The sequence below is a fragment of the Arvicanthis niloticus genome, chromosome 4, assembly GCF_011762505.2.
Source record: "Arvicanthis niloticus isolate mArvNil1 chromosome 4, mArvNil1.pat.X, whole genome shotgun sequence".
NCBI classification, from domain to species: Eukaryota; Metazoa; Chordata; class Mammalia; order Rodentia; family Muridae; genus Arvicanthis; species Arvicanthis niloticus.
In genome coordinates this window covers 73,872,105-73,888,885 of record NC_047661.1, presented here as the reverse complement: position 1 = coordinate 73,888,885, position 16,781 = coordinate 73,872,105, and the positions used below count along the sequence as shown (strand labels likewise).

Genomic DNA, 16,781 nt, shown 5'->3' with positions numbered 1-16,781 from the left:
GCAAATGAAGGGTTCTACTTGGAGACAGCTGGGTAACTCAGTGAGAATTATGAGATTGTAAAGCAGAACTTAGGAACAACTTCCATAAAGCAAGGAAGAAATAAGATAAATGCTGCAGCCAGTCCCTGGTGTATGAGTGGCACTGTGGAAATAAATGACAGTTAATTACAATAAAGAATACAAGAGGGACAAGAGGAAGCCAGGAGAAGAGAGGTTGGTGTCATGGTAACTGCGACTTCCAGCTACAATACTTATTTGGAGCACTGAGTGTTGCCACTGTTCCAGTCAACAACTGGAAGGTTGGAGGCCCAGGAAGACAGGGTGTGATCTACAGAAGAGCATATTCACATGCTCCCAGACAGCAGACAGGAAAGCTGCTGCAGAAACCTCACAACAGTTATGACTACAGATGGTATGTACATGTGGGGTTCTACTTGTAGCCACCATTCTGATTACTGTATGTGTCACTTGGACCACACCCCTGACACCATGCTGCACTCACTGATGGGAGAATCAGCTTCTGCTGATGCCTGGGCTGACTCCAATCCTGGTTCAATAGGAAAAACAGAGGGAACCTGTCTCAAGTACTCTATGAAAATGAAAACAACAACAACAACAACAACAACAACAACAAACTTGATTGATGAGATGGCTTGGTGGGTAAAGGGTAAAGCCTGTACCAGACCTGATGACCCCTAGCTGGATCCTTGAAACTTGTATGTTGGGAGGAGTGAATGAACAGTTGTCCACAAAGTTCCACTCATAAATACATAAATGTAAACAGATCAACAACCAAACCCTTTGTCAGAAATAAAAAGGAAGTCCTGATTTTTGTGGTACTAGGGAATTGAGGAAACAAACAGAAATAACACTTGCCTGTAGCTCAGGATAAGTAACTTTATTTTCTATGCCACTTTGATCATTTTATCCTTTCAGAACCCAGCCTAGATAATCTGAGCAAGACAGACAAACTCCACCCATTATTTCTTACTCTAAATACAACTATGGTAAAATACTGATGCATTTCCTCCAATGTCTTTCCATTTACTGCCACACCTGGATTTATACTGTTAAGGTAGTGCAGTTTACATTTTCTTGGCAAGCCTCTGGCAGCAAAGACCTTCTTGCATAGTTCCCAAATAGTAAACTTCATTCATCAGGTTTTTTTTTCTTTTTATACTGCTCATTCCCATTGAAGTTGCCATCCATATTTTGTTTAGTTTTTCAGTGAAAAAAGTTTTAAAGGAGTGGACATATTATAAAAGCCAGAGGATCAGGGCTTTGCTATGAGGCTCTGTTTCCTAGTAATGTCACAAGCTAGTAAAATCTCGAGTAAAATCTCACAACGTGATTGCCCAAACCTGAGCTGGACAGGGAGGACACCAATAAATATGCTAAACTACCACAGTGAACAGCCCAAGAGGCTTCGGCCCTACACAAAGAACTAGGAGAGAGAGAGAGGTGGTCTTCCCCAGGGATTCCCCAAACAAATCAGCACTCAAAACATACATACAAGCGACATCATATGGACTCAACAGGCTATATGTCTGGGATTATGTACGAATATATAAATGCATATAAACATACAGAAACAACTGATCTTAAAAGAGGTTATGAATTTAAAGAAGAATGGGGAGAGGATATGAGGTGCTTAGAGGGTAAAAGGGAAGGAAGAAATGATGTAATTAAAAAGGAATCTCAAAAATAAATTAAAAAATTTATTTTATTTTGTTTTTGAGGCAGGGTGTTGCTATAGTCTTAAGTTTGTGATCTTCCTGTCTCCCAAATACTGGGATCACAGGCATGTACAATGGTGTCTAGCTTGAAACCAATCTATCTAATTTTCCTCTTTCTTTCTTTCTCTCTTTCTTTCTTATTTATGTATTTATTTACAGATAGGGTCTCACTATATGTAGCCTTGCTTGGCCTGGTACTCAATATATAGACCAGGCTGGCCTTGAACTCAAAAATCCAACTACCTTTGCCTCCCAAGTGCTGGGATTAAAGGCATGCCCCACCATACCTGACCTTGTTGGAGGAGGTGTGTCCCTAGGTGAGGGTTTTGATATCTTTAAGCTCAGACATTCCAAGTTAGCTCTTTGCCTCCTACTTTCAGGCAAGGGGGTACGCCCTCTGCAGCACCATGCCTGCCTGCTACCATGCACTCCACTGTGACAGCCATGGACTCAACCTCTAAAACTGTAAGCCCCCAATATACTCCTTCTATAAGTTGCCTTGGTCATGGTATCTTCACAGCAATACAAAAGTAACTGAGACAGGCAGGAAGAACTCTTAACCACTAAGTCATCTCTCTAGGATCCAGGAATAACCGTTTTTGTTTGCTTGTTTTGATGCAGGGTCTCATTATGTAGCCCTGGCTGTCCTGAAATTCACAATTATGGTCAGGTTGGCTTCAAACTCACAGAGGTCAGTCTCCCTTTGCCTTTGGAGTGCTGTGATTAAAGGTGTGTGTCATATCGCAATGCTCAGTTTAGACATCACCCCACTATCCCCCTTTTTGAGACAGAATTTCTCTGTGTAGCCCTAGCTGTCCTGGAACTTGGTCTGTAGACAAGGATGGCCTCAGAGATCTACCTGCCTCTGCCTTCTGAGTGCTGGGATTAAAGGCATGTGGCCTCTTCCACCACAATCAGAAAAATAGTTATACTCTTCTGACTGGGATTTGAACCCCAGCCACACCAGGGAGAGTACTGAATCCTAACCACTAGACCACCACGGATGCTGGTTTGTAATTATGAATCTGGGTTCATTTCATCCTCAGGTCTCTTTTCTTTTTTAATATTTATTAGTATGTATGTGTGTGTGGTATGTGTGTGTATGTATGTGTACATGCCATGGCACTCATGTTAAGGTCATAGGAGAACTTTGTGGAGTCAATTATTTCCTTCCATCTTTACATGAGTTCCTAGGATTGAATTCAGGTTGTCAGGTTGCAGGACAGATACCTAGCAAGCCATCTTGTTGGTTCCATTCAGATCTCTCAGTTAGGAAACCCCTGCTTAGATCAGTTTTCACATCCTCTTATGGGATAGAGAAATAGAGCTAATTGAAGACTTTTAGCCATCAGAATGCTCCCTGGGCTCTTCTACTTATCTAACTTACAGTTTTATTATTCGAGACAGGGTCTCATTGCTCTGAATCTTCCTGTGTAGACCAGGTTAGCCTACCTACTTCTGCTCTACCTACTGCTTCCTGAGTGCTGCTGGAATTGAAGGTATGCTCCACCACACCCAGTCTGATTTTAGCTTTTAAACTAAAATCCAATAAATTGTTCTGAGTTCTATTATGTACCTTCTTTTTATACAGGGGACAGGAAAGACAAAAAAAGAAAAGACCTAGGCTCTGCCTTTAAGTGTGAGCAGCCTCAGATAATGGGAAATACAATTAGACACAGATATGGATACAAGTGCTTTCATGGAATACTTAAACAAACAAACAACAGGCATCAACAAGAGACCCAGACTGATTTCTTCCAGCCAAAGTTCCGGAAAGAGAGAACTAAAGGCTACTCTAAGCAAAGGCCCAGAGGATGAAATGGCTACAGACACACTGGAGGGCTGCTAGGATCTCAGTCTTCACACATGAAAAGTGCACAGAAAGAGGTGCAGCCAAACATGGTTGACAATACAAAAGAGGGTTCACAACTCGGGTCTTGAATTTAACCTTCTAGGTTAATGGTTAAAAAAACAATCAGTGTGAAAGGTGATTTTAGGTAGCACAAGAACAAAGATAAACATATGTTTTAAATACTATAAGTAACATAGTATATAATTACAGTAATAAAAATACTTTATATATTCTTATGTAACACAGAAGAAAATGAATAGCACATTACACTTGTTATAGCAAAAGTGTTTTTACTTGGGATGAAACTACATAAAGAGGCAATCATGGGGCTGGAGAGCTGGCTCAATGGTTAACAGCACTGGTTGTTCTTCCAGAGAATGCAGGGTCAATTTCCTGCACCCACATGGCTGCACAACTGTCCATAACTCCATCCTAGAGAGATACAACACCCTCATCTGGTCTCTATAGGCACTGCCACAGACATACAAGAGGCAGTGCACACATAAATAAGCAAATTTAAAAATAAATTAAGTTTTTCCCTGCTTTTGCATAGCTTTGTTTGTTTTTATTTTTATTTATTTATTTATTTTGGAGACAGAGTTTTCTTGTGTAGCCCTGGTTGTCCTGGAACTTCCTCTATAGACCTCAAGGTCATAGAGATCCTCCTGCCTCTGCCTCCTGAGAGCTGGGCTTAAAGGCGTGCACCACCACTGCCCAGCTCTTTTTTTTTCCTTTTTCATAAATGGCAATCATGAAGTTGGTGTGTTGAAATGTTGACTTTCAAAAATGAGCCTTTAGCAAAATAACAACATTGGTTTTTAGAAAGTTTCACCAAGTGCAAAGGATGAGTTAAAATGGTGAGAAAAAAGAGAAAGTAGCACAGATCGATAGACATCAGGGTTAGCTATGGCCCAGAGCTGAGCTAGGTACAGAGAAACAAGAAGAAAAGGTTTAAGTGACATCCAGTACTAGAACCCAGGGAAATGGCAACTATTAACCTCTGGACAGAGTCTCGGGTGATTCCAGACTTGTGGCTTGGATGGCAACGTTAGAAGGAAAAGATGCTTGTTAGCGTGCAAGTGCAGATGGCTGAGAATGGGAGTGGAGCTACTAATTTTAGTTGGAGGTATGCCAAGTTACCTTAGATGGACTCTACAGTGTTGTGGGAAATAAAAGCAACTCAATTTTCGGTTCAAAGAGGTGAGACCTAAGCGCTGCTTGTGGTGAATGCACTTGTAAATTCATAGCACAGACTATGAATGAAAAACGAGCTGTAGGGATGATCATTACTCTTTGTTCTCAGTAGAGGAAAGGTCATGCTTGATCTTTAGTTATACATTTATGAAAGTTGGGTTTGTAAGTAAAGTTATAACTTTTTATGCCTCCTTTTAAGAGATAAGTTACTGAATCGAAAGCAGCACAGATAAAGCCTGTACGTGCTGCTGCTTAAATGGTCTCAGCACAGACTGCCGGGTTCCAACGTGCAATTAAACTAAGTTATATTTCTTGTAAGATTAGCACAGATCATTTTCTTTCCTCATCGGTAAGATGGTACCTGACTGATGACAAGCCATCAACATTCACTATTATTTTAAAATTGTGTGTGTGTCCATCACTGAGGGCCTCCAGTCCTCTCTTATTGTCTAGCAGGAAGCTGCAATAGCTTGAGAGAGATGCCACAGTCACCTAATAACCAAAGTTCTTTTTTTCCATTCTCAATACAGAACGGTTCCCGGTTGTTCTTTATTATAACACACAGTATACAAACATTTGATTTGGCAAGTCAAAATGACCCCATTCTCTCTAGACCGTAAATTCCTTGAGGAAAACGTTTTTTCTTTTTCCTTATCTAACTACAACACGTCTTACTTATCATCAGTGGCCAATCACACCTGACATACAGTTGGAGCTCAACAAGTATTGATCACATCAGTGAAACAAAGCAGGGAAAAAATAAGGGCAGACAACATTTAAGATTTACATTCCAGGTATGCTAAATGCTTCCCTTGCATTATCTCATTATAGTCAGTCCTATAACACCCTCCAAGATGGTGAAAACGGGCTAGAGAAGGTGTAATTGATTATCTGACAATCAAAAGTCTCCTCTCTCTTCCTGAATTGGTTATAACGAATCAGAGTCTATTAGGAGTAGATCCCTGATAAGGATAAGTGGTCTTCTCCAGGGGTCAGTAATGGTTCTTTCACGGTTTTCTGGGTGACCTTGCTTATCCTTTATTATTATCTCAGTAGTAGTAGTAGTGGCGATCCCATCCCTGCTGGCCTATTTCAACCTTGAGTCACTTTCCCTTCCGGCTCCTCCTGATTCGAATCTCAGGGCTGAAGATACCGTGATTACAGCTGGGGACAGGTGTTAGCTTAGCCTCAGTTGGGCTGTCTCCCCTTATCGACCCACGAAAGCAGCGTCCCGGGACTTACCCTCGCTGCTCCAGGGCGCCTCGCAGGCGTGGCCCCAAAAGTGCGCAGGCGCATAGCGCAGCGTCTCAGCATTGCTCAAGCCAAGGGCAGGACGCTGCTGTCTCCTCTCATCCAGAAAGAGCCACACTATCGCACAAGCTGATTCCGGACTATTAACTGTGGAGGCGGGTGGAGGGCGGAGCCACGCGCCGCCTTGGACGCTGGCGCCTCCCCGAAGCCGGGCGGACCAAGTCCTCGCTGCCCGCCTTTGGTTCCGGGAGATTTTGCATCCGGCTCTCAACAGGCGCGGCTAGACAGCCGATACATTTAGTTCCTTGTTTCCAGACAATTAACGCTCCAGACAGCAAAAGACTCATCTCGGTCGGACAGCAGCACAGACGAAGCGAGGATAGCCACTGGGTGCTGGTTAATGGTGTTGAAATTTGATCTTCTGGTTGTAGGACACTTGCACGTTTAAAACTGTCAGTCTCTTCTATTTAACGTGACACTCTTCAGTTGTCCCCTCTCTTTCCGTGTGTGTGTGTGTGTGTGTGTGTGTGTGTGTGCGCGCGCGCATGTGCGTGTGTGTGTGTGTATTCGCGCGGATGTGTGTTTGTGTACTGAAATTGTATACATCAACTTTTACTCTAGCAAGAACCGTCTCTACCAAAGAAATTGCTCTTGGGTTGGCTCAATAGAGTTAGCCCGAACTGTCTAATGGGGGCCTGCTAGTTTCACTGCTTTTTCTTTCTGTGCTAGGGATTGCTAGATAAACAGAATAATCTCCATGTTCCACAAAGGAACACAGAAGCAAAGCAATTATTTTTGTCGAAAGGTGCATCAAGACTCAACTAGAGTTAGCAAGCATACAGGGACAGATAATGACTGCCCTACGCTCCCCCCACCCCAATTGCCCGGAGTCTGTCGTGATTGGCTAGTTTTTAACATAATAATTACAAAGGAAATGAAAAAACAAATGGAAGGGGTTGGCCACATAAAGGGAAGGCTGCAGTCTTTATGTAAACAAAATTTTATCTGGTTGGGCGTAGTCTAACGTTTGGATAATGGTGGCATAAGCATTTAATTCCAGCACTCAGAAGGCAGAGGTGGGTGGATCTCTAGGCCAGCGCGGTCTACACAGTGAGTTCAAGCCAGCCAAGACTATACAGTGATACCCTGCCTCAAAAAAAGAAAACAAAAACAAAGAAACGAACAAAAATCTGCATACAGTTGGAGAGATGGTTCATAAATTTAAAAGCACTGGTTAGATTCTGAGTGCCCGATGGCAGCTCACAGCTGTTTGCAGTTCCAGGGGATTGGATGTCTTCTTTTGGTTTCTATGGGCACATGTGGTACACAGACAAAACACCCATATAGATAGAGTCAAATAACAATAATAATTGCTCTCTACTGTGTTTTACAGAGTATGACTTCAAGTTTATATACCTTCAAGTTCACTAATCTGGAACATTCAATCTTCTGTCCATCCTATCAAGTATCTTTTACCTAAGATATTCATTTTTATCTGAAAGTTTTCTCTTTTGTTGGAGGATAGAGCTAGAAGGACGTGAAGGACTAGAGTTGGTTACTTACCACAATTCTAAACAACAGTGAGAATACAACAGGAAAGGGATTATGGAGTTTATTTTTGAGTTCCTAAGGTCAGAAAGACAGTGGTCTAGTGACACCCCGAGAACTGCCTTCAAGGGGCTAGGAACAGCTGCAAGATTGTACAGTACCCCAAAATGTGGTTGGGGACGGAAACCTGTAGTAGTCTTAGGCTCTGGTCTGGTGGATCCTTGTCTGAGGCTTTATCTTTCAAGGTCCCTATTGCAACTGGGAAATTATTAGCTCTTGTGGGTTAGTTCCAGTTCCTATAATAGGGTGCAAGCCTTCAGGGGTCATTGTTTCTGGAATTTGAGGTAATCTGGGAAGTAGAAATAACACAGAGAATGAACAAGTTAGAGGAGCAAAATGGAGACAGGGCTGTGATTTGAGAAGCAGATAGAAGAAGATGAAAGCTGTTGACATATGGCAAGTCTACAATTCTCAAAGTCAGACAGGACGGTCAGGAGTCCAATGTCATTCTCAGCCACTGTTGAATTTGAGGCCATCCTGAGATACATGAGACTGTGTGTGTGTGGTGTGTGGTGTGTGGTGTGTGGTGTGTGGTGTGTGGTGTGTGTTTATCATCCTTGTATCATCATTAGTTTTGTACTAATACTTGTAGCACAAGTCCTCCCAACCTACTCTTTTCAGGCTCTATAGTAAAAAAAAATGTCTACGTATATCTGGCCCAAAGGCTAAGTAGATAAAGGCGCTTGCTACCAAGCCTGGTGATCTGAGTTGAAGTCCCATGATCTACATGGTAAAATAAGAGAGGGAACTCCTTCAATTTGTTGTCTGACCTTCACACATATTCTGCTACATGTATGCAGTAATGTGCATGCACACACACTAGCAAGTAAATAAGTAAACAAATGTAATAAAGAATTACGAAAAGAAAACTCTTATTGTGACAATGTGGACATGTTAAATGAAATAGGCACCGATAAACCAATGTCATGTGACCTCACTTATAAGCATAATCTAAATCAATAGAACTTATAGAAGCAGACAGTAAGATGGTTGTCAGATTCAGTGGGGGAGGGCTGGGGACTGGGGAGATGGTGGTTAAAGAAAACAAAATTTCAGTTAAGAAAGCTTAATAGGGCTATTATAAAGCATCATGGCAACTATAATTAATGCAAGTGTATTTTATGCTCGATCATTTAATCTGAGTTAGACCTTTATTAAGTTGTAGTAGCCAACTTAAAGTAGCCGAAATTTCCTTTTAGGTAATTATCATAGTTATAATTCAATCTAAATTTGTAAGCTTCCTAGTTCCTTCAGAAAACCATGTGGGTTTTTTTTTTTTAAAATGTCTTTTGGCTTTGTTCTGCATCTGTAGTACCTAGGCACTTGAAAGCGGTTACTGAGAGGAGAAAAAGAAAGCCCTACCCAAGATAGGGTCTCACTTGGTCTAAGTTCACTTTCAACTCATTATATAGCCAAAGGGTGTTCTTCAACTGTTGGTCCTTCTTCCTTAGCTCTCCAAGTACTGGGATTATAGACATAAGCATCTTGTTTCTCTTGATATACATGCTTCAGGAACCTGGATGTGATCTATGTACCAGTCCATCAGTAGACAGTCAAGTCAATGACATTGGGTTCCAAATCCCTCAAGACTGAGGAATGGGCAAGGAAAAGGAGGAGTTGTAACTGGGTCTTCCATTCCAGACCACTTCAACAGTAATGGAATGAGGGGAATGATAAGATGGCTTAGTGGGTAAGAGTACCTGTTGTCATTCCTAAAGACCTGAGATCAATACCCAGGGGCCACATGGTGGAAGAAGAGAACCACTCTTACAGATTGTCCTCTAATCTCCACATGTGGGCTGTGACATAAACATGTGCATACATACACACACACACACACACATACATACACACACAGACAGACAGATACACACATATACACTAAATCAATAAGTGTTTATAAAAACTTAGAATGATGGTTTGGGTTTGACAGTGGGAATTTGAAAGAGGACCGAGTACAGACCTACCTAATTCCATTTTGTTTCAGACTCTACCTTTATTGCCTTCCTTTTGAGTTCTGATTGCTCCAGAGTCTTTCTTCCCCCGGAGTTACCTTAGATTCCAAGAACACCCAATTGCTGAACAAAAACAAAGGGAAGTAATTACTCCTTAGGCAGAGACCTTCTTGGTGCCAATATAATTCTGCAAAGCTGATCCTCAGACAATGGACCAAGATAATGATAGGACAGACCACAGCCAGACCAAGAGAGCCTGTATTTCTATGTAGGACCCCTCCCCCACCAACCCAACCCTTGCCCTTGTTTCTCTTTTCTAGATTATGCTGAGTCTGCTGTAAGCACTTTGAAGATGGATTTTGCTCATTAGACTTGGTCCTTCCTGGTATGATCATATTTCTCTAAAGCCTTTCTCCTCCTCCCTACTCTCTGAAGTTATTATAGCATGAAGAAATGAGGGGGAAACATTTGGAAGGAGGACTGGGATCTTTTCTCTCTAGACTTTTCTGTAATTTATTAAGTCTCATGGTTTTAAGTTCCAACTTTTAATCACTAGCTTAAAGTTCTCTTCATTAATAATGAGGTTAATTATGTGAAGTGTCCATTATTATCTCCATTTTACAGCTGAAGCATCTGGGGAAAATTATGTGTTCTCATGCTATCATCAAATGCAGGATTTCATGGGTGTTTTAATGCACCCTTATAAAAGTTCCTCTAAACTGTTTTTATTACAGAATGTTGATGTTTTAGTCAGTGTTCTATTGCTGTGAAGAGACACCATGACCACATCAACTCTTACAAAAGAAAACATTTAATTGGGACATGTTCACAGCTTCAGAGATTTAGTCTATTATCAGCATGGTGGGAAGTGTGGCAGCATCCAGACAGTTATGGTGCTGGAGAAGTAGCTGAGAGTTCTACACCTGCATCTTCAGGCAGTAGGAAGAGAAAGTGACATTGGGCCTGGCTTGACCATCTGAAACCCCAAAGCCCACCTCCAGTGACACACTTCCTCCAGCAAGTCCATACCTACTCAAATAAGGCCACATCTCTTAATCCCTGTCAAGTAGCACCACTCCCTAATGACCAAGCATTCAAATATATGAGCCTGTGGGGCCATTCTTATTCAAACTACCACACTTGGCTTCATAATTATGAACATTGCTTTTGTTGAATTTAAAGACCACTGTAGGAGTTATGTGGACACCTAATTAATGGATCAGTGAAGCCGATACATGAAGATTCTGGCAATGAGTGAAGTATCAGAAACTCTTCACAGAATTTCCACTTAAGAAACCTTGGTTTGGTCAGATGTGGTAGTGAATACCTTTAATTCTAGACTTAAGAGGCAGAGATATACTAGTCTATGTGAGTTCAAGGCTTGCTTAGTCTACATAGTAATTTCCAGGCCCAGGTAGAGAGACATAGTGAGTCAGTCTCTCTCTCTCTCTCTCTCTCTCTCTCTCTCTCTCTCTCTCTCTCTCTCTCTCTCTGTCTCTGTCTCTCTCAAAGTTAAATGAGTAAATTTAAAAAAAGACATATTCATTCACTGTTGGTGTGACTGTAAATTGGCACAGCCACTCTGGAAATCAGTGGGTGAATTCTCAAAAAGCTAAGAAAAATATGTCAGTACCCAGATCAACCATTCCTTTCCATATGTATGCCCAAAGGACTTGACATTCTATCCCGTGGATACTTATTCGATCATGTACAATATTGTCTCTCTATTTACAATTTCTAAGAAATGAAAATTACCTAAATGTTCTTCAACTTATGTATTTATAATGGATAATGAAAACATGACATACAAACTCAGTGGAGTATTATTAATCTATAAAGAAAAGTGAAATAATGAAAGTTGCAGGGAAATGGATGGAACTAGAAAATGTATTTAACAAGCATCTTAGTCACTGTTCTTTTGCTATGAAGGAACATCCTTTGTCTTATACAAGGCAAAGCATTTAATTGGGGCTTTCTTTTAAAGGGTAAGTCCTTTATTATCATGGTGGGAAGCACAGCAGCATGCATGACAACTAGAGAAGTAGCTGAGAGGTGTACATCCTGATCCCTAGGCAGTAAGAAGAGAGAGAGATTAGGTCTGGTATGATGGTTTTGTATATGGTCAGCCCAAGGAGTGGCCCTATTAGAAGGTGTGGTCCTGTTGGAGTAGGTGTGTCACTGTGGGTGTGGGCTTTAAAAGACCCTCATCCTAGCTTCCTGGAAGTCAGTATTCTGCTAGCAGCCTTCAGATGAAGATGTAGAACTCTCAGATCTTCCTGCACCATGCCTGCCTGGATGCTACCATGTTCCTGTCTTGATGATAATGGACTGAACCTCTGAACTTGTAAGCCAGCCTAAATTAAATGTTGCCTTTTATAAGAGTTGCCTTGGTCATGGTGTCTGTTCACAGCAGTAAAACTAACTAAGACATCTGGCATGGGATTTTGAAATCTTTTTTCTTTTTTTGGTTTTTCGAGACAGGGTTTCTCTGTGTAGCCCTGGCTGTCCTGGAACTCACTCTGTAGACCAGGCTGGCCTCGAACTCAGAAATCCGCCTGCCTCTGCCTCCCAAGTGCTGGGATTAAAGGTGTGTGCCACCACCGCCCAGCGGGATTTTGAAATCTTAAAGCCCAACCCCAATGGCATACTTCCTCTAACAAGGTCATACCTTGTGTAATTCTTCTAATCCTTTAAAAGAGTTCTCCTCCTTGGTGACTAACCATTCAAATATATGAGCCTATTGGGACCATTCTTATTCAAACAACTGTAGCAGGTAACTTAGGCCAAAAATGACAAAAAAACAAACAAACAAACAAACAAAAAACAAACAAACAAACAAACAAACCACATGTTCTCTCTCATTTGTAGCTCCTAGCCCCAAATGTTCCAATATGAGTATATAACCTGGAGTAAAGACAGAAACCAGGAAACAAAAGGAACCATAGTGGTGGGATTCAAGAGAGGGAAATAGCAAGGTATAGATGGTATGAAGGGAGAAACATGGGGAGGAGAGGACAAAGAGGGAAAACATCATCCTTTAATGTCAAGGATGTTTGAGAAAGATATAGGGAGTCATATTATTTTATATTTACATATAATTATATAAAATACATATAAGTATACATGTGTGCATATGTATATAGTTTAAATGAAGTTATGCCATTTGGAGTGATAAGGATTCACCCAAGAGCTATAGACCATCTAACCAAAATCCCAGTGTCAGACATGAGAGATCTCCTTTCAAACTTTTGGTCAGGGAAGTCCAAAGAGACTCCCCAAATAATATAGCTATTTATGATAGCCTTAGCTACTTCCCAGAAGTTGAAGGTGAATTTCTGTTGTTGAACACACCATGTACTTCACACACAGGGTTAGGAGGGATTATCTGTTATTTTTTAAAATTAAAATATAGTTTTGTTTTTTTCTCTCTTTTCTCAAGCAACCAAACTCAGCATGTGGCACATATATCCTCTGCTGTGCCTTCAAAGTGAGAGATTATTGTGGTTTTGAAGCGGTTTGGGCAACCCTGCAATAACATTCTGATAAATAGTGAGAAACAACATAATGTCCTGTGCACCTGGGGGCTCATTACATATCTCTCAAATACAGACCATTGTTATGCTTGAGAAATTGTCAATTTGGGCTTCTAGGCTGATATCTACACATGAGGTGGGCCTTCAATGTGGTGAATAGCCTCCTGCAATCAATTATCAGCTTGTGTAGAGATGCATTAAAGGCTAGAGCAGATTCTTCCCCTCTTTAATTATCCCTTTGTGTGTCCTTGGATGTAACTCTGACATCTAAGTCCATAAAACCAGGCTGTCTTAACCCAATCTTTTATTTTTATTTTTTATTTTAGTTACTTTTTCTATTTCTTTGGAACTGCTATAGTGGTATCACTGTCTAGACACAAAGGAAGAGTCACAGAATTTGTTAATCATTTTGATAAATACATTCTCATCAAGCTACAATTGAACCAGATGAGGCAAAAGATCACAAGCTAGACTTCCAATGCTGCCACAGTAAAAAGCTGACAAGATTAGTGTTTTTTCATAATGCATTAATGTAGAGGACAAAAGGCAGAAATTCAGAAGGCCTCCCATGGAGAAGTCACTCCACCTGCAGACAAACTGAGAAGTCATCAGATTTGGTAAGTCATCTTGGAAGCCCTTAAAGAGAGAGTTAAGGATGGGAAGTACCATAATAGAAGGCTTTAGGACCGTGTATAGTGCTATTCTACATGGCTTGAAAATAGAAGAAGAAAGTGAAAAGCTAAATAACTTAACTGAAATTGGCTCAATACAGATTACAATTATTATCATGTTGGTATTTTATAATATCCTTAACAGCCAAAATGACTTTCTATACCCATTCAAAGAAAAAAAAAACATTTAGAGATATAGGAAAAAGAAAACTATGGAAAATATGTTGGTAAAATGTAAACATTAGAAAGAAAATTAGAGATGTATAAATAAAAAGGAGAAAAATAGACAGATGGAGGAATTTAGACAAGAATTAGGAAGACCTAAAAAATACTCAGACAAGACACAGAGGAATTTAGACAAGAGCCTATAACACCACTACATAATAAAACTGAAAGGGGGTGGCCCAAGGTTGTTAGAAAACCAACCTTAGTTACTATACAAGACCTACCAGGAGATGATAAGCACCCCAAAGGTTATGAAGAAGTTAAATGGGATCCTATAACATATTAGATTTGAGGAGATTTAAAGACATGGTAATTGCCTATGGCATACATTCATCCTATGTAAAGCAGATATTAAATTCATGGGCAACTTAGAATAGAATTATTCTCAAGATGGGAAAGATTTGGCAACAGCAATATTGGAAGCTGGTCCTCAGTTACAATGGCAAACATGGTGGAAAGAGAAAGCCAGGGCCTTAGAACAAGGAAATCAGACTAGAGGTATTGATATTTTCTGGGATCAGTTGCTACATAAAAGTCAATATGCTGAATTACAATGGCAGCTTGAATTTGATGACTACCCCTTGGTACTATGTAGTCTAGCAGCTTGAAATGCTTGGGACAAAATTGAATGGTCTTGAAACAGGTCTGTGTCATTTACTAAAATTATACAAGGGCCAAAAGAAGCCTTCAGTGATTTTTTTTCAAAGATTGACTTTAGCTGTAAATAGAATGATATCAGATTCAGAAGTCAGAGAAATACTGCCTGAATCTTTGGTTTTTGGAAGTGCTACTTCAGAATGCAAAACTGTGATTAGACCTTTAAAGTCAAGATCACCACCAATAGACGAATGGATTAGAGATACAGCTGATTTTGGGTCTCATGTTTATAATGCTAATTTGATAGAAGTAATTTCTAAAAGTATTAAGAAAAAATGAAAAATGGCAGATGTTATAAATGTGGTAAGCAAGGTCATTTGAAAATTGATTGCAGGCAGGGCATTCCTAGAAACAATGTTTTTTTTTTTTTCTAGAAATAATCCAAAGAGAAGACCTCAGCCTTCTGGAATATGCAGAAAGTGGGGCAAAGGCTGGCATTGGACTAATGAATACAGATCAGCAAGGGATAGGCAAGATAACCCTTTGCCATCAGGAAAGGGGGCCTCCTACAGTCCCTGATATCAAATTTGATTCAATCATTTCCTGTCAGTATGGGAGAAACTCGGTCACAGAGTAATTAAAAGATTTAATGTCTGTTGTTAAAAACAACATTGATCTGGAGATAAAGTCAAAACAGCTTCAGTAGCTAAAACAAAAGTTCAGAGAGACCAGCAAGCAAATATTTTGGCAAACTGCTATAAAGGATCAGAGACCAAAGCTAAAATACAAACAGTGACATTGAAATGGAAATTTTAGTAGACAGAAAAACAGATGTAATAATGATTTCATCAAAATCTTGGCATCTAGATTGATCTCTTTAGGAGGTAAATATTCATCTTCTAGGAATTGGAACTTTTTCTCAGGTAAAACCAAGTGCAAGATGGGTAAAGGGTCAGAAGGACAAATAGGCAAACTAAAGTCATATATAGCTAGTATAGCCATGAATTTGTGGGGATATGATTTGTTATAGCAATAGAAAACACAGATTAACATTCCTTCAAAATCAGAAACAAACCATAAAACAAAGTGTTGGGAGCCAAGTCCTAGCATAAAATGGCTATCATCTTTGCAGCCATCTTGGACCATATACCCTAACAAGAGACTTGTTTTTCAGCAGCATACAACAGCTGAGCACACTCTGATAAATGTCTTGTTTTTCCCACATATCTTGTTTTGTTGTTTAATGTCCCCAGCTGCAAGGTGAATGTGGTAAAGTGTCATCAGCTGTGTTCCCCTGCTTGAGCTTATAAATACCCAGGATTTCCTGTCAATTAAAGGAGACTAGAGACTTGATTACACACCATGTCTTGTCTCCATTCTTCGAGTCTCTTGCCCCTCCATCTCTACTCTCTCTCTTGCTTATCCTGTTGTCTGATCCCCTTGGACCAGAGCACTTAGCCCCAAGCATGGGGCAGTGTGGACAGCAACATAGTGTCCCCCAAACATGGGGCAGTATGGTTCTCAACATAGTGGCGCCTCAACGTTAGGCTCCAGTTAGTGGGATACAGTGAAGGACACCACGGGAATTGGAAGCTGCTATCCTCACTCCTGCACTGGAGAACCTGTCAACTGACAGAGCTGGCTTGGCAGTGGCGCTCAATGCGAGACAGCAAGAATGAGAGACCCAGTGAGAGGCATTACTGGAAGAAGGGTCTGCCAAGAATTCAGAAGTGATTGCAGCGAGACCAATAGGTCATAGTAATGAAAATGGGGCAAGAAATAAGTGAGCAGAAACAGATGAAAAAGGCTTTAAAGACTCGAGAAGTAAATTTCAGGCTGCTCTGAGTCAAGAGAGCCAAACAGATAAATAGGTAAATAGAAAGTTGCTCTAAGCAGAGAGCTGAACAGAAAGATAGTGTTAATCAGTTGTATTAGATTGATTTAACTTTCAAAATGGGTGTTATTCTGAGTGGTGTAGTTATACTTTTCCTCTGGATAAAAGGTCAATATAAAGGCTTTTCTGGTTACTTGCTCAAGGATAGACAGCTTTGGGGAAAAAGGTTTTTCTATGTGTTTTCTGAAGAGGTCATTAAGGTAGTAGTTATTTCTTTCAGAATTATATGGATCAGACACAACAGAGGTAGACCTCCAGAAGACTA

At 40.5% G+C, this 16,781-nt stretch overlaps 1 protein-coding gene across 2 annotated transcripts in view; it reads right to left on the bottom strand.

Annotated features, from left to right (window-relative positions):
• The window catches only part of Them4 (thioesterase superfamily member 4), a 32,302-nt gene extending 26,076 nt beyond the window's left edge, over nt 1–6,226 (bottom strand). The window contains exon 1 of one of the 2 annotated variants that reach the window (XM_034500281.2): nt 6,025–6,226. In XM_034500281.2, coding sequence (XP_034356172.1) covers nt 6,025–6,096 — 72 coding nt within the window. In that variant the 5' untranslated portion in view covers nt 6,097–6,226. The remainder of the gene's footprint in view (nt 1–6,024) is intronic. The other variant, XM_076932847.1, reaches the window with a different exon arrangement.
• Nucleotides 6,227–16,781: the final 10,555 nt, after the last annotated feature.